This window comes from Copadichromis virginalis, linkage group LG7, assembly GCF_057382275.1.
Source record: "Copadichromis virginalis isolate Kocher_CV1m ecotype Utaka linkage group LG7, C_Virginalis_male_GT1.1, whole genome shotgun sequence".
Classification (NCBI taxonomy): domain Eukaryota; kingdom Metazoa; phylum Chordata; class Actinopteri; order Cichliformes; family Cichlidae; genus Copadichromis; species Copadichromis virginalis.
The window spans coordinates 55,713,719-55,732,190 of NC_140624.1; the positions used below are offsets into that span (position 1 = coordinate 55,713,719).

Below are 18,472 nucleotides of genomic sequence, written 5' to 3' on the forward strand. Positions count from 1 at the left end.
CCATTAGAGAGTATAATTAGAGCAACTCACCCCAGTGCTCAAACACACACAAACACGCGCACACACACATACACACGGTAATTAGAGCAGCTCACCCCAGTGCTTCCACAACAAACACAGCATAATGCCCTCATTATGGCCCAGTCATTTCAGGCAGGGCCTAATCAGGCCCACAGTGATTTATATCACTTTTTCCTGTTCGCAGCAAATGAAATCTGTAGGCCAAATTAATACTGGCTTTTCATCATCGCCCAAGTTAAAAAGCCAGTTACCGTCACAATTCCCCTCATTAATTTAACGGCTGAAAATCCCAGGCAGGCGGAGTAAACACTCATTATCGGGACAAATTGAAGAGGGACAGCAAGACTGAAAGAGAGAGGAGAAAGATGGAAAAAATCTTTTTGAGTAAATGCAACATTGAATTAACTTCACAAACAAAAACAGATTGATCTTTGTTGTTCTAATCGGGGCTGAAGCTTTCAAGTTGGATGCAAAATAGGAAAACAATAGCACCAAGTTTGTTTTATTTGTTGGCTTCCAGACTGTTTTATATTATGGAATAAATAAATATTTTACTTTTAAGAAATAATGGAGAGTGTTGGGTTTTTCTGTTTTAATGTGTATTCTCTGACTACTAAGCTCATTTTGTTTTCTTCTTCAGTGACTCTGATGAAAATGGCAATGGACCTGTAGGCCAAGCTAGCAGCTCATCCTCTGAAAGCTCCTCAGACTCTGAGTCAGACTCTGAGTCAGACTCGCCCGCACCCAAGAAGAAGACTGAAGAAAAGGCTAAGCCCAAGGTGACGATATAATGCATGGATGAAGTGGGCCTATTTGGATTTAACTGCGAGTGAGAGTTTCTAACTTTGAGAACAGAGGCTGCCAACAGCATCAGTGCAGTTCCACCAAAAATAAAATGCATTTGCTTTTTCCAAAGATGGTGGGGTCGTGGGTTGTTTGCAGTTCGTTGATCTGTCGTTTCAGCCTGGATCAAATGACCCTCAACTACTGCTTTGTTGTACAAGGTTGAGGCTGATTCTGCCCACACCGCTTATCTTCTGTTGGACAGTAGCGCATGCCAAAAATCATGTCGCATCCACTGGCACGCACCACTGTTTTGCCTTGGCTTTTTATTACGTGATTATAGGATTACTGGGGATCGCTCTGTGTCATTGCAATATCTCTAAATTGAATGCAATTGAATTGAACTTCAACTTATTGGTCGCTGTAGTTGCACACGTTTGCAATAATGGCCTTGAATTAGTGTCTTTGTAGAACTTCTTAGACTATTAAAAATACACATTATAAATGAAATTTAAGGGGAGAAAGATCCATTATGCAGTGCTAAAGAGAAGATAATGGTATAAAACAATACAGGAAAACACACCTTTGTCACATTAAAATGTATGATATTGTACTATATTTACAATGCATAATGTCTAAATCAGTATAGAGTATGATATTAGGATAATGGCCCTGCTCTGCTTAGCCTTCTAAATATTAATGTGCAGTTCTCGCAGCGAGTTTTTGTTCTGTAGGTGCACAAGAGCTTCTAAATCAGGATTTATACCTTGGGATATGATTTGGCTCCACTATACCACCTTTTGTTTTTTCCCTTCCAGCATTTCATTTGGCCCCTTTCAGCTCTTACAATCTTTTTCTTATCTGTTTTGCTCATCACATTATTTCTCGCCCTCCGTTTGCTTTTCTGCGCTATGAAATTCTCATTTCATACACTTTGTCATTTGGGCATGGCTTATGAATTATGCATCTCTACCTTTCTTTCTACACCTCTCTCTCTGTCTGTCTTGCTCTATCACAACACCCTTTAGTAACAAGGTTTCCGTCTCTATTACCACCACCGAGCGTCAATCAGAGAAAATCTGATAAGATACGGCCTCTAACTTTATGGTTTGTTTTCACTCATATCACATTGGTTTTTTTCCCCCCTCCCTATCTGCTCAGCTTGGGCTATGCAGAGTGGAATTTTATGGCTCTTTATGCGATGTGAGTGGTGCCAGGTTGGTTAGTAGGGTATGGAGAAGGAGCGATAAAAGCCCTCTTACGTTTAAGCACTGTTTTATTGTCAACACCGTACAAGCCTGACTCAGTTGCAGAGGGTGGTGAGTAGCAGTTGTGACTCAAAATGACATGTGACCGGTCACTGAAAATTCCAGACATGTTACCCGTGAACGTGGGATGAATGTGTTCAGAGACACTGTTGGTGAAATTGAAATTGAAACCATCATGTTGTTGTGCTTTCTTTTTAGGTGGCAGTGAACTCCAAGAAGGAAGTCTCTTTACTGGATCTAGATGACTGTGAGTTTTCCTACAGTTTCCGCTTGCATAAACTCACATTAACAAGAGCAGCAGGCTTCACAAAAAAACCTCTGATGTGTATTCTATTTCCCCACCGCCCAAAGTAGCAAGCAGACATAGATGATCAAGTCCTGGTGAGGAGAACTGAATTGTACCAGTTAGAGGTAGAAAAAATATTGGACTTGCATTAATCGCTTGGCTAAAAATAAAGTGCAGTTCATTGGAGAACTGTAGTGTAGGCATTCACAACATCACGTTAGAATTTGTAGTAGAGTTTAAATATTTACAACGTGTGGACCAAGAGGCGGAAACCTCAGCTGAAAAAATGAAGCCAGAGTGCCAAAAACTGCAGTTTAGTTCAGACACTCCCAACTTTGCAGCATGGAAAAGCCTTTTTAACTGTATAGCTAGTTTCCCACCTCATAACAGCTCTGAGTGAGGTGAATTTATGTATAACTCGTCCATCTGGAGGATTATGTCCAGATGTCCTGACACAGGCAGCTGCAGCTGGTCGCTATCATCTCACCTACTGAGTCACTGACCTGCAGCCCTCTATTTTGCGCCTTTGAAGCATCTTAATGGATTGTCTTGCTAATATTGCTGTGAGGTAAAGACTGCCCAAGAAGTTTTAGCTTCAGGTCTGTTGAATGAAATTCGAGTGTTTTATTGGTCTATTACTTTGCACTAATTAGCTGATATGTGTATATGTCTGATGCATCTGCACAGTTTATGGAGACAGCTTGCTAACCAATTTTCCTGGAGTTATTTGATAAATCGCTTCTCCTCCAAATGAGATCATCTCTGGCTCCAAAAGCTAACAAAGCATTGAGGTTTCAAAATGTGTTCCATCTTTTATACTCTCTACAGGGAGTGCAGAATTATTAGGCAAGTTGTATTTTTGAGGAATAATTTTATTATTGAACAACAACCATGTTCCCAATGAACCCAAAAAACTCATTATTATCAAAGCTGAATCTTTTTGGAAGTAGTTTTTAGTTTGTTTTTAGTTTGAGCTATTTTAGGGGGATATCTGTGTGTGCAGGTGACTATTACTGTGCATAATTATTAGGCAACTTAACAAAAAACAAATATATACCCATTTCAATTATTTATTTTTACCAGTGACACCAATATAACATCTCCACATTCACAAATATACATTTCTGACATTCAAAAACAAAACAAAAACAAATCAGCGACCAATATAGCCACCTTTCTTTGCAAGGACACTCAAAAGCCTGCCATCCATGGATTCTGTCAGTGTTTTGATCTGTTCACCATCAACATTGCGTGCAGCAGCAACCACAGCCTCCCAGACACTGTTCAGAGAGGTGTACTGTTTTCCCTCCTTGTAAATCTCACATTTGATGATGGACCACAGGTTCTCAATGGGGTTCAGATCAGGTGAACCAGGAGGCCATGTCATTAGTTTTTCTTCTTTGATACCCTTTCTTGCCAGCCACGCTGTGGAGTACTTGGACGCGTGTGATGGAGCATTGTCCTGCATGAAAATCATGTTTTTCTTGAAGGATGCAGACTTCTTCCTGTACCACTGCTTGAAGAAGGTGTCTTCCAGAAACTGGCAGTAGGACTGGGAGTTGAGCTTGACTCCATCCTCAACCCGAAAAGGCCCCACAAGCTCATCTTTGATGATACCAGCCCAAACCAGTACTCCACCTCCACCTTGCTGGCGTCTGAGTCGGACTGGAGCTCTCTGCCCTTTACCAATCCAGCCACGGGCCCATCCATCTGGCCCATCAAGACTCACTCTCATTTCATCAGTCCATAAAACCTTAGAAAAACCAGTCTTGAGATATTTCTTGGCTCAGTCTTGACGTTTCAGCTTGTGTGTCTTGTTCAGTGGTGGTCGTCTTTCAGCCTTTCTTACCTTGGCCATGTCTCTGAGTATTGCACACCTTGTGCTTTTGGGCACTCCAGTGATGTTGCAGCTCTGAAATATGGCCAAACTGGTGGCAAGTGGCATCTTGGCAGCTGCACGCTTGACTTTTCTCAGTTCATGGGCAGTTATTTTGCGCCTTGGTTTTTCCACACGCTTCTTGCGACCCTGTTGACTATTTTGAATGAAACGCTTGATTGTTCGATGATCACGCTTCAGAAGCTTTTCAATTTTGAGACTGCTGCATCCCTCTGCAAGATATCTCACTATTTTTGACTTTTCTGAGCCTGTCAAGTCCTTCTTTTGACCCATTTTGCCAAAGGAAAGGACGTTGCCTAATAATTATGCACACCTGATATATGGTGTTGATGTCATTAGACCACACCCCTTCTCATTACAGAGATACACATCACCTAATATGCTTAATTGGTAGTAGGCTTTCGAGCCTATACAGCTTGGAGTAAGACAACATGCATGAAGAGGATGATGTGGACAAAATACTCATTTGCCTAATAATTCTGCACTCCCTGTATGGTGTGGGACTGTATTTAACCATATAGATGTCAGTTCATGTATCGGCTTACAATTTGTAGGTAATCATCCTGTAGAAAACCTTTGCTGAAACTCATCTCACATGTCCGTGCACACATTTGCTGCACGTTTATCTGTGACTGATGCAAGCTATCAAATATAGAAAGCAAAAATGTCATTAACTTCTGTCTTGGACATAACTCAGTATCTGTGGAACTCAAGGGAGGCATAAAAGACGAATGCTTACAGGGATTTGTAGGATGATGATGAAAAAGAGCTCTAAACTTTTTGTTCATTTCTTCAGTGGCAAAAAGAATTCAGAGTGTTTACAGTTCCAACTTCCAAAATCAATGCAAAGTAAAACACCACAGTTTTTATGTGATATTAAAAAGTGCCGTTCAGCTTGTGTGGAACAGGAGAATCACAGTTTGAGGAGTAGTTTATGTTAAATTGTGTGTCTAACTCTGCATCCAGATAATCTTCATGTTTTGGGGTTTGAATCAGGTTTTCCTAAATTACTTTTTGACACAAGATCCCATGACCCTGTTGACATTTATATCAGTATGACTGCTCACGTTCAATGCTGAAATATTTTTATACGTCAGTTTGCTCTGACATGTTGTGACGTGACTTAATAATAACACTGGAGTAAAAGTTAAACAGCCTTCAGTTGCTTTCTTTTGTCATAAAGTATTATTATTATTAATATTGTAATTATATTTTAAAAAGTAACTTTGTGTGCGACATCGCTGTAGTACCGTAGCTTTAATAATCTTTACGTTGTTGTTGTTTTCTTTGCGTTCTTTAGTTTCTCCTGCACCCACCAACGCACCAAAGCCTTCTGTGCTCTCTCAAAGTCTGCTGTCCGACCTCGAAGGCCTTTCTCTCTCCAACATCTCCTCCACTGTGCAGGTTAGTGTGTGTGTGTGTGTGTGTGTGTGTGTGTGCGCGTGTGTGCATGCGTGTATTAGATGCACACAGGCTGACATTTCCTCCATCAATGTGTGTTGAGAGTCAGTCGTTCCTTTCTGTCTGACACTGACAGTACAGCAGAGCAGCATATGAGATGGTGAAATGAGCCTCACTCCCTTGTGGAACATTTCTGCTCCAGACGCCAACTATTGACCTTTTCTGCCTTGTTATATTTATAGCAAGTCAGGATGGTCCAACAGCTCTCGTTGTTTCCTGTATCTCTTATAGTCTGTCTTTCTCACCGTCACTGTCTTTTGCACTTCCACACCCTTGATCTCTATTTCTCTCTCGTCTCTGAGTCCATCCCCTCGCTCTCTCGCGCGCTCTCGCTCTCGCTCTCTCTCTCTCCCTTATTTCTCTCCTCCTCCTGTGTCACCCTCCATCTCTCTCTGTCAGATGTTGTGTCCCTTGTGTCCTCATGTTGTGTATATCTGATGGTTGACCTTTCCCAGTGTGACGGCTCCTTTCTCTCCTCAGTATATGAGCGACTCTGCATGTCTGTGTATTTTGTATCTTGTCTCCCTCCTGGGAGGGAAATGTCCAGACTATTCTTTGTGCTGTTGCTGTGTCTTATTTTGTGACACAGCTGTATGGAAACTCTGCTCTTTGACAATGTCACATCAGAAGGTTAGAATCTAATTGAGTAGTTTTGTTGTTTGTGGGCTGTGAGTAATGATTATCGTTCTAATACAAAGCTATTTATTGATTTCAACCTTGTAAGCATGGCATAGCTTGCTTTTCCCAAAGATATTAGTTGGTGAAATAAATAACAGATAATCTATTAACGTTTTTTATTTTTATTTTTATTTTTTCAGTGAATGAATTCCTTAAACCGCTTAGTTGTTGTTATATTTTATTACTTCAGTGTCTAGTTCCACTTGTTTTTGGGGATTTTTATAGCTTCTTTGTACATGCAAAGGGTAATTTACTACTTCAAAAAAAGCTGAAGCTGAATTACCTAAAGTTTTTAGTCTAGGTGTTTTCCCCCATTACTTCTTTGCCACTATAATCCATTACTAGAAGCTCTTCTACTAACTAACAATTGCCTTTTGCTCACTTTTGTCACCCTCACCAAAAGTGACATCAAAACTGCTCACTGTGCTTTAGTGTCATTTCAACTTGTCATTCACAGTTTTTGTCCCAGCTCAAAGACGTGAGCACGATTTTTGTCGCACTTTACTGCGATTTCAACGACAGGAGCTCAGAGATTCTCACGTTACACAGAAGCAGAACAACAGTAAAAAAAAAAAGAGGAGACAGTCAGGTGAAGTGTTTGAAAAACAAAAAACAGTTGCTGTGCTTCCTGTTTTGACTTCGTCTTGCATACAGTGCTGATACAGAGGTTTTTATGTGAGTGGTGAAACCTATTGTTCATGAGAAGACTGCAGTGGGCCCTCTGGCACCACAGCACCACAGTTGGCACGCAACACAATGAATACAGTGACCGTAATCGAGGCATAAAATAACTGTACAAATGTAATTTGTTGACTATAAACGTGAACCCCGACTCTTCCTGAACTACTGGCATCCAAGGAACTGAAGACTGAAGTGGATTGCTATAATAAAGAAGGGCTGAGCGTGGGTTACTATGTTTTTATGTTGCATTTTGGTTTGTTTTTTTGCTTTTTGCTCTGTAAACTCCGCTGACTTTTTGTTGTCATCACAGGCGTGTAAATGAGCTTCCTTTGGTCTCTTTAAAAGTGACTTTAGGCTGTCTCTAACTTTTTGTACACCCAGATTTAACTGTGTGTGTCTGTGTGCGCACTCCCAGCTTATGTGAATGGTCTCTGCTGCTGTGCGTAGCCCTGGTCTGTATTCTAAGTTTGCCCGTCAGTTCTGCTCGCCTGTCAGTCAGTATGATTGACAGCTGCTCTCAGGCCAGCATTTATGCAGCACAAGTCTTGTTAACCAATCTCTCCTCAGGTGAAGGCCAGGGAGTAATAGAGAATAGAAATGCAGATTAGAACAGGGAACTTTTTGCACATCAACATCTGATTTAGAGTCAATTCTATGCATAAATACATGATGGGCAACGGGATTCATAGACAAGGGTAAATAACCTCACCTTTATTCACGCACGCCCCTCCCCATGCATGCTCTTCAACAACAGCTCTTTCCCACACCCACACACACACACGTTGGCCCCAGTGTCATTTCTATTTCTCAGCAATCTGCCCACAGAGGCAGCGAGTCTGTCTCAGCTGAGTGCTCGGGCCTTTTTAGAGAATTACTGCATGGTTATCAAAGGCATTTAGATTAACCCTGGCCACTGTCTTTGACCCACCTCCTCCTCTGTCTCCTCCTCCTCTCCTCAGCTTCTTCATGCTACCGCTCTCTCTAATAACATTTTGACATTAGGATCTCTCACAAATGCCTCTTAAATCCTCCCCACCATCGCACCTCACCCCCAAACCTCTTCCGACCGCTGTCCGTGTGTGCGGCGGGGTGGCTGAGGCTGATAACTTTTCATTCATAATTAGCAGTCAGCGAATGGGGCTGCGCTGGGGGGAAATTGAACTGTCAGCGGCGGGGCGCGGGGCATTTGACCCCATCACACCCAGAGGGGGCCATCATAATTTGTTCATTTGGTGTCCATCAGGCGGACGCCGGCTCGCCCCCTCCTCCTCCCTCGCCTCCCTCCTCACCCTTCTGACCTCCCCCGTAGTGGGCGCTCTGGGTTCACATCTAATTATGAATCAGCAAAAGGACCTCGAGCGCCACGAATATAGAAGCTCCTGCCCTCCAAACCTCCTGCTGCCACTCAAACTGCGGAGATTGCGGCTTAAGTAGGAATAAATGCCCACACGGAAGCAGCCAGTCAGTGTAGCCAGCAGGTAGTTTGGGAAATGTTTGTATTTTAATGGCGACTGCCTTAGCCACTTCTTGCTTATTAATAAGTTTGTTTCAGGCGCAATTCATTTTTCTATATCTATTTTTATATATATAAGCATTTTATCTTTTTCATATAGGTTTTGTTGACGCCATTGGTCTGGCGTGATTAAGGTTATGACCGTGTTCTCTCAAACCTCTAATGATCTTATGTGTGTTTTCATTAACAGTTGACACCTAAACTTGTCTTAGCAAAAACACTTTGCCATTTAATTAATGGGGGCCACTGCTGTAAGCTCTTAAATCTTTATTTTTACAGTTATTAACATAATTGCTAGGCTATTTTTCTGCCTTTTACTGTCCATTTCTCACAATACATCATGTTTTCTCATCCTCAAGTTAAGGTTACAATAGCATTAAAATGCTTGTGAAGATTTGACCTCCATAAATAATTGGACTTTAATAAAAAATGTGATTATAAGTGTATTTTCTGAATTGAACTACAGTACGTTTTTCCTATTGTGTTTCTCAAATAAATGTGCAGCTGACACCTACATAGCTAACTGTCAACTGCTTTCCCTTAACCAGATGTTAAAATATTAATTAAAATGACAGTAAAGCATAACATCTAAATCAATTGTAATTGACTTGCAATTGCTTCAGACTACAAGTCACATTTTTCATATACTTATAGCTGTTTAGCCATGGATGTGAGACAGACAGCTGAATTACCAATTAACCTAGTATGCATGGCAGTGGGACTTTGGGAGAAAGCTGGAGTACCCACAGTGGCAAAGAAAAGCCCCACCTGGGGTATGAACCAGGAACTTTCTTGCTGTGAGGCAACACAGTTAATCCCTACAGCACGGTGCCATGCATAAGTAGTAGTGGGTTACTATTTGTGGGTGACCCACAATACCATGTGGGACAGTGTGACAAACACAGACATAAAGCAAATGAGAGTAGGCAAGGCAGATGTGCTGTAACTTGATATGATGTCAAGTTTTAATGGCTTTTTGCTTTTAACATAACAAACCTAAGGATACAAGAATTGTGTTCCCCCAGTCGTGTCCAATAAAGAAAAAACACAGACAATATTTGGGTCAGCAGTGCTTTGTAGGAGTTGAGTGCTTGAATGGCTGACAAGTTTGTTTGAAGAAGTGAATAAGGTAACCGTGTCAGTAGTACACTCTGTCTTCTCTGCAGCAATGGCTATGTTAGAGGAGCAGCATGTTGAGTGCTTAAAAGTAAGTGTTGAAGATTTAATAGAAGCTCTTATCATGAAAGCTTTGTGACCAAATCACGAAGTCTTTCTGTGAATAACAATGTGTACTGTTGGGAAAATATCCAAGTATATGCGAGTTGCTTCCTTATTCTTATGCCAGAGTAAATGTATACTCTTATCATCCACTAGTATCTGTGATTTATAAGCACGTGCATACATCTGTTAGTATTCTTTAATCCTGATCCGAGTGTCTGTGAAAGTTGTGTCTAGTTAAAATTCATGTTTTTGTATTTGGCTCTGAGTAGAGCTGAAATGATTATCTGATTAGAATCGGTCATCAAAAAAGGTTTCGGCACACAATTTTAATAGTCAAATGGTTCAAATTTGACGGCTGCAGCTATTAAATCCGAACACTTGCTTTCGTAGTCTTCAGTTCTAGTGTTTTGATTCAATTATTGTCCAAGTTATTAAGTGTTAATGCAGAAAATAATCAGTTGCAGTTGAAGATCTTTTGACTATGATGCTAATTCAAAGAAAGTGTTGACAGGCTGTTAACAGCACTTGCAAAACTCGATGAAGGACACCTCTGTTTCTGAATAACAGTCCTCTATTATTGCTAATAGTCTTTAATGGAAAATTTCAAAATTAATCATTTTAGAATACCTAATTTACAGACAAATTGGCATAAATGAACTAACCTCTGTCTATATGCGCCAGAGAGACTTCTTGTTACATTAAAGTAGTTTTAGGAGGCTGTAGTAACATTTATTTAATTCAATTTGCAGTCAAGGTCCTTGTGACGGCCCTCAATTAATTGTCATCTCCTGACTGAAGGGAACAATTAGGCCCTAAAGTCAAACACATGTCCCTCACCTTAATCCTCACAACTCTTGTAGAGCATAATGGAATCCGGTGTCTGAAAAACAGAAATGGATTTTCAATATATGCCCATACATCTCTGTACGCCTCACCCTGCTTTCTTTGAAATTGGCCTTCTAATACACACAGCACAAGGCTGCCCGGCTCTGGTTAGCCCTTTTGAATATGTCAGCGGGATTTTCAGGTCATTTGCCAGAGAGGATGCTGGGAACGTGTCGTCCGGGTTCTGAAGGTGACTGGTGTCTGTGTCATCCATCACGGGAGCTTCCTTTAAGTTGATGCATAATAGAGCCTCTCAATCAACTTCCTCGCTCATTGTCACCTCCCTCCTTCCTGTCCAAGGTGGAGACTGAGAGCCAAGCTCAGAGAGGCGGGGAGGGAAAAAAGGCAGACTGACAGAGAAGTCAAGGTTACATTCCTCTTCCCTTCTTATTTACACTTGAGGTGTTATGGGCTTGCACCGCATAACAGGACAACAATGGATGGAAGGGTGAAGCGGCTTGCGTGGGCACTTGTGTCAGGCTCTAACTGTCCGCTGTGTCAAATTGGTGATAATAAGCAGTTTGAAACCCTGTCCTATCGCTGTCCGTCCCTCCTGCCGCCTGCTTGGGGCGAGGCGACAGATAAGACCTTGAAACAGGATGTGTCTGTCAGGGAGGTAAATCTCTGCTGTGATGGGGTGGCAAACATTACGACGAGCTTTATCGACACCGACTGCTCTGACACATCCAAAAGTGGCCCAATAAATTTGCGGGCCGGCGGTGGCGTGACGGGCGCTTGTGGGGGCAGAGCAGCGTTACAGCGCAGCAACAAATGTTTGTTTGACCTCCTTTAGAGACGGCGGTCTGGGGACAAGAGACGCTGCGAGCATGTCACGAGGCCGAGGGGAGATGATGGTGTTGTTGTCAGAAGAGTTTATTCTGTATGTGTTCGTGGTTATGAATTTGTTGATACTGGTGGCAATAAAATACATAAATGGCCAAAAGTCTTTTGTTACTACTGAAGAAGTAAATAATTGAAAATAAGCCACAGATGTCATACTTAGTAAAAGTAATACTTGATATAATATTTATTGAATCCTACTATTAGCAGCAGATGAATGTTAAAGCTCTGATGTTTACTTACCTGTATACTTGCAGAGGCACTTACCTATTTAAAGGTGACTGTTTTAGCTTTTATTTGTTTCTGAAATGGCAGAGTTGAATCCAGTTGAATTCATTTTTATTTATATTGCGCCAAATCACAGCGACAGTCGCCTTAAGGCACTCTGTAAGGTAAAGGCCCTAAAACAATAGAAAGAAAACATATGACTTTCTATGAGCAAGCTCTTGGCGACAGTCGGAAGAAAAAACTTTTTAACAGGAAGAAACCTCCAAGAGAACCAGGCTCAGGGAGGGGCAGCTATCTGCCATGGCCGGTTAGGGGTGAGGGGAGGGACACGGGGCAAAAGACACACTGTGGACGAGAGCCAGAGATGAACAGTAACTAATGATTCAATGCAGAGTGGTATATAAACAGAGAGAGTGAAAAGAAGTGAGTGAAGAACAAATACAGTGCATTATGGGAAGCCCCCAGCAGCCTAGGCCTATTGCAGTGTAGCTAATGGAAGGGCCTAGGAAGCATAACTAAGCCAGCAGTCTCAGCAAAGGTCTACAATGAGGTGATTATAAAAGCAAAAGAATGAATTCAGTGTATTACCATTTATCTGACTCAGCCAACAGCGCAGGCTTCAGACTGATCTTTGGTTTCTCCTCTTGTACCAAGGCGACATCAGCTTGGAAGGGATTTACGTGCATCTGAGGCAGAGCTGAGTTTACCTGAGTCCACAAGCACTGGGTTCTCTTTCTGGGCATCCTGGACGTTATTTGAAGTTGCAGAATGTCATGGTCACGGCGTGGTCTCTGGTTGACATGCTGCTACTAATCTGTGGATGTCCCTTTTAAAGCAGGGGTGGGCAACTCCAGGCCTCAAGGGCTGGTGTCCTGCAGGTTTTAGATCTCACCCTGGGTAAACACACCTGAATCACATGATTAGTCTTTTACCAAGCCGCTGGTGAACTTCAGGACACATTGAGGAGGTCATTTTGCCATTTGAATTAGCTGTGTTGGATCAAGGACACATCTAAAACCTGCAGGACACCAGCCTGGATTTGCCCACCACTACTTTAAAGAGATGAGAGCTACTAGCTAACCTTTAAGGCCTGGGAAAAGAAACTTATGTCCCATGGGTTAATGTTAATCCAGGGTCAATCCACTGTGTACATCAGATTTTAGGCTCAATCTGCCGTACTCGTTAGCTGAATAAAGCTGTTAAATTTTGTTTGTATAGTATTTGTTGAAACATATAGAGTTTTCTGTCATATATACACTAAAGTGATGAGTGGCCACATTGAACAAGTTTCATATGATGGTCAGTGTATAAGTGATCCCTGTGAGCAAAAACTCTGAAAACTTGATTTCAGATGTTTTTTTGTTTTTTCTTTCAATCTTTGGTTTGTATGATGTCACTAAGAGGAGATATCCTTAATGCGGTCATCTCAGGCACACAGCTCTGGATGTTAAAGGGAGAGGTACTGAGAAAGTTATTCTGAGCCTTCAGTCTCATAAAGCTTCTCTAATAGTCCCGAGATGGAGCGTATGCAGTAGGAAATAAGCAAAGAAGACTATGATGCTGTCTAATTTACATTTTGTGTCTTTGTTTGTTCATCAAATTTATCCAAACTGTCAGACTTTTTGCTTCTCAGCACGTTGCTCCAAGAGTACAGCGATAGTGTCTGATTTCGTCTGATCGCTTCCTCGAAAGCGAGCACATTCAGACTCGTCTCGGCAGCTCTCGTCGTATGTCAAAGCGATTCTTCATCCTCACGCAGCACATGACAAGGCGAAGGATTCCTTTTACATTTCCCACCCAACTGAGAGCGCTCTGGCAGCGCGTTCTACTTTAATAAAACAATGCACGCTGACACTACTCAACACGCTGAGATATACCATCAAGCCCGCCCCTTTCCACAGTTTCCTCGCATTATATTCTTAGTCATATTCAATTAACTCAGTTAGTTGAAACACCTCGCTTAATCATTTATTTACAGGATCTGTTTTTCTTCCACTGCTTGTTTTGTTTGTTTTTTTTCTTTTGCCATTCATTTTGTTACTCTTGTGACTTATTTGAGTTTTTTTTTTTTAATCTCTTTCAGGTGATAAATAGATTTTTTTTTTTTTTTTTTTTTTTGTTAAGTCTCTGTACTCATCATTATTTTCACCAGAATGACATGCATCTGTTTAGGCTCTGTGCTGGTGTGTGAGTGCATTCAGGTGCTAATTGTTTCAGAGGGTGTGAAAAGGCTATATCTGTCTCATGTTTTTAACTAATTAGTGCTGTCATTCCAGACAGAAGAGCCTTTGACTTCTATTGACTGTTAAACTACTGAAAGCTGTTATACTTTGGAGATTTTTTTTTTTTCAAACTTAGTGTTTTTTTTCCTCCTACAGCAGAGGTGTGTCTGGTGTTTGTGCACATGATGATTTTCCCCCCCACTTTGCATTGTGTAGTGTACCACTGCTGGCTGTCCTACCTTCTCTTTCGAGAGCATCTGATAAAAATCTCAGCCGCACCGGTTGTTAACAATTTTTATTCTAGTAATGAGATGTTTAATTTTTACATTTTTTAAAAAAAAAACATTCAACCACACTCTTCCCCCTCATTTCATGTCTGTATGTTTTTTAAGTTAATGCTGTTTTCTGCCTCTGAAAAGGTAAAAGCCCCTTTAAAAGGCCAGCGAATGGCAGTTTTGGCCCATGCAGGCACTTGTGTTTCTTTTCATTAGAGGTTGTTTTTATTCAGCCTGGGTTGACTGAGCATCCAGCCCATTTCCACCTAACTGGGCTGATTGGAGGGCATTTCTTAAATGTGCTCCTCTTTATCCTACAGAGTTAATAAAGGGAGCTTTGGGGTAGGAGAGCGGGCAGCCAACACTTCGTCCCACATCGCTAAAAATGCAGCCTTTTGGCCGCTGATTGGATGAAATAAATTGTGTGAATATAGGTGATGGGCAAACCGAGGATTTGTATTAATTTGACTTTTTGTGTTGATGCATTTGCGCTGTAATGTACAAAGCAGTCTCTGGTTTTGTGTTGATTCAGGAAGCTTTACGCTGTTGGGTAATGTGCTGCATTTGCGGTTTTGTTGGGTGTTTGTTTTTGTTTTTTAATCATCAGCAGGCTTTGGTTCATTCCTGCCCAAACTGGAGTTTATTACTATAATGATCATTTTTTTATGATTTGATTTTTTTTTGTCAGCATTGTTTGTTTCCTCAAAATGACTCCAAAAAACCCACATTTAGAACCAGTGGTATATCCCTGTTTTATATGTCCTTCCAGGTCACCACTTCATCTTTTGGCCCTTTGAAAACCTATGAGCTGCTTCACCATATGACAGGAAAAGGTCTGTCGGCCAAGTACCATTTCCCCAGGCAGCCATGTTTGTACCAGCCCAGTATGGTTGCAGTACAGGTCATACTGACCAACAGCTCAGACCACGCCCTGGAGGAGATCCATATAGGAGACCAGAGCCCTGCAAGCCTGAACATCCACTGCTTTAACACCATTGGTGAGTTTGATTTCAGTAAATACTCCACAGTGGGTCATCACAAACCCAGTAAATAGTAAGCACACTACTTATTTTTAATCAGGATGGCACATTTTCAGCATTGTCTTATAATTAAAGTAGGTCATGGATTTACATCAGTGCTAACAAAAGAAATTCTGTAATTCTTCTACACTAAGGATTACAGTTTTAAATCTGTGCTAATGATGTATCGTCTCCTGAAGTGTTCTTCCTTAGCATGCTTTGTTGTGCTTCTGCAAGCTGTTTTTAGTTGCTTATAAACTAAACTTTTACTACTTTTAGTAATTTAGTTACAATACATGTGTCGAGGGGTTTCACTGGAAGAAGCTTTTTTTCTCACAAGCAAAAAAGATCAGTGACCCAAAGTGTGTGAGTGGCAGCGATAATAAGAGCTGTTAGAATTCTGCAAATACTAACAAAAATACTATCACTGCTTCCTTTATTACTTCCTTTAGCTTTTAATACACTGGGCTAGCTTTTATTACAAGAAAGGAGATAATTCTATCCCTTGTACTTTTAATCTGGCAGATGTGCTGAGAACCTGTCAGGGAGCAGTGCAAGTTTACTCAGATTCTCTGCTCTTCTCTTTTGCTCAGTCCTGATAAGTCTTTCTTCACACCTTGTTTGAGTCAGCAGCCACTTCAGTCTGAGTTTAGGCCTCCTAGAGTCTGCCTGTAGGACAAGCAATGACCATACCACAAACCTGACTTTTAAACCAGAACAGCACTCTAAGCTTTAGATGTTTTTCATGTTGTGTAAACTCATTTAAATGTTTTTTTTTTCTTCTTGCCGTTTTATGTCATCCTGCATTAGTTAAAGTGTTTGTGGCAGTATTACTGTCACTGAGTCCTTGATGTTCTGGCAGCGGTGGTGAGGTCTTTGTTTTTCAGTCAGTGGATTAACCGTTGGTCTGGATAGTGACTTAAAAGAATTCCTTGATCTGACCAGTACACTCACAATCAGGTCACTCCTGATTGTGCACAATCATCTTGTGCAGTTGTTTGTTTTTGTTAAATGGATATTAATGAATGTAATAAAAAAAAAAACTGTAACCTCTCATCAGCTAATGACACCATCTCATTCCCTGAGCCTGAAAACAGCCAACGTTACTTCAGCTAATCCCTTTTCTAATCATTACAAACAAACATACACTCACACCTATTGCCCTTACACACTCTTGTATGATGACTACACTTGGTATATTCCATTTGTGTAGACACACACACACACAAAGAGAACTGCTGTGCGTCAGAGCATGTTAAAACTGTCAGTTTCGGGGAGATTGATTGGGCATTGAAGAAACTCGAGCAGCCAAACAGTTTCTAATTTGGATCAACTGAGCCCGGCGAGTGGGCGGCTGAACTTTATTTGGATAATTTGCAGAGGACGAATGCAGACAAACCTTAATGTGTGGTGAGGAGAAATACATGACACAGTTTGTATTTAATATGAAATCTTGCCCTTTGATTACTTGATTTGTTTACCGACATGTTCCTAAACCAATTAACAGCTTTTCTGTTAACTCATTTGGAACAAGTACTTTACATGTAGCTTATCTCAATATGGCCAAAACAATTATTGTAGATTTAGATTAGTGGATATGTACATTACATGTGTAGGTGTAATGTAGATTATCTTCTTCCCCAGTCCGTGTTAGATTATCTCCAATTTTTACCCTGTGTTAGAATAAAAAATTTTAAATACTAAAACAAGAATAAACTGTTCCTTTGCTACTTGTTTAGAGGTCCTTACACCCAGCTGAGTGTTCACAACCCAGTCGATATTCTTCTTAAAATAAAATAAATAGCTAATAGTAGAGCTGGGCGATATAAGATTTTTTCTTATCATGATATGTTTTTTTTTTTTCATTTCAGGCGATAACGATATCTATCACGATATAAGCCAAATAACTATATTTGTAAGATTTAAATGTGCTGTTGCTCACAAGTAAAATGTGAAATAATCAGCAGCTTGTTTTGATTTAAATATTTATTTCCCATAATAAGTTCAACAGGGTAGATGTACTTAAGGAACATGAGACTTTTTCAGATAAATAAAGGCAAATATTGCAAACTACACAAAAGGCAGCCGCTAAAGCGTTTAAGTTTCAAAATAGAACAAACGAAACAGACTAAATTGTCAATTCCACTTAGAAACAAAATATTAATTCTAAAAATAAATCTTAGTTTGTTTTACAGAAGAACAGACAAAACTGACTAACTTTTGTCAATATCAAATAAACTGAGAACTCAAAGGAAATTCTCAATCTCTCCTTGTTGTATAGCTTAGCTTTTCAAACAGTTTTAACAGTTACTTTAGTCTGACAAAAGCCGAATGACGAATTAGCGCTTCCAGTCAGAGATTGAGCATGCACCGCTTTATTGCATTTCCAGACTTGCTTTCGGCACAATTTACAGTGCGCGCTACTCTGTTTTTTGTCAGACTTGAAATAGCAGAAATACCTTCACACTACGGAACTTCTATGGCTCTTCCGTTCAACAATCTCTCCGGCGTTGGAACCATCATCTGTTTTCTCTTCAGTAACCTTCGGTCACGCTCTCGGTTGATTTTTCTCTAGTCAGCACACTCATTTCCTCCATTACCCGGGCGGCACGGCGGCTGGCTGCTTACCAAACAAATACACATGTGCGGCTTGGCACTTGTGCTGTACGTAACAAGTCACCTGACGTGACGCTGCGGCTGTGATTGGTTCGGCTCTGCACTATTTAATTTGGATTGGCTGTTCTTCTTCTTCTACTTCTTTTTTTTCTTTTTTTTGTTTTAAGAGGACGAGAGATGAGGCCTATCGCAATAGTTTAACTTTTCTATCGAGAAAAAGTTATTTCGCAATACATATCGTTATCGTTCTATCTCCCAGCTCTAGCTAATAGTGCACATTGCTTATTTATTTGTGTACAGACTCAAAGACCCTAAAGACAAAGCAAACACTTTACTTGATTTAGAGCCCATCACAGAAGGCTGGATTGGAGGGCGTCCATGACGGCTCTGTTTTTCACTGGGTTTCCACTTCCTCCTCCTCTTCTATCTGTGGAAAGAGTTGTACAGTAAACGGGCCTGCTCCACAGAGAGAGAAACGCAGGCCGAGTAGGGAGGCGTGCAGGATGTTTCTGTCTCTCTGTGTTCTTCTCATCGTTAACCTCCCACTCCTCCTCTTCCTCCATCACCTCTAGCATTCA

At 40.9% G+C, this 18,472-nt stretch overlaps 1 protein-coding gene across 2 annotated transcripts in view; it reads left to right on the forward strand.

The window, feature by feature from the left end:
• Window positions 1-18,472, forward strand: part of ap3b1a (adaptor related protein complex 3 subunit beta 1a) — a 60,443-nt gene that overhangs the window by 30,035 nt on the left and 11,936 nt on the right. For both annotated transcript variants that reach the window (XM_085464300.1, XM_085464302.1), the window contains exons 20-23: window positions 662-800; window positions 2,271-2,319; window positions 5,556-5,659; window positions 15,029-15,257. In XM_085464300.1, the coding sequence (XP_085320426.1) occupies window positions 662-800; window positions 2,271-2,319; window positions 5,556-5,659; window positions 15,029-15,257 (521 nt within the window). The remainder of the gene's footprint in view (window positions 1-661; window positions 801-2,270; window positions 2,320-5,555; window positions 5,660-15,028; window positions 15,258-18,472) is intronic.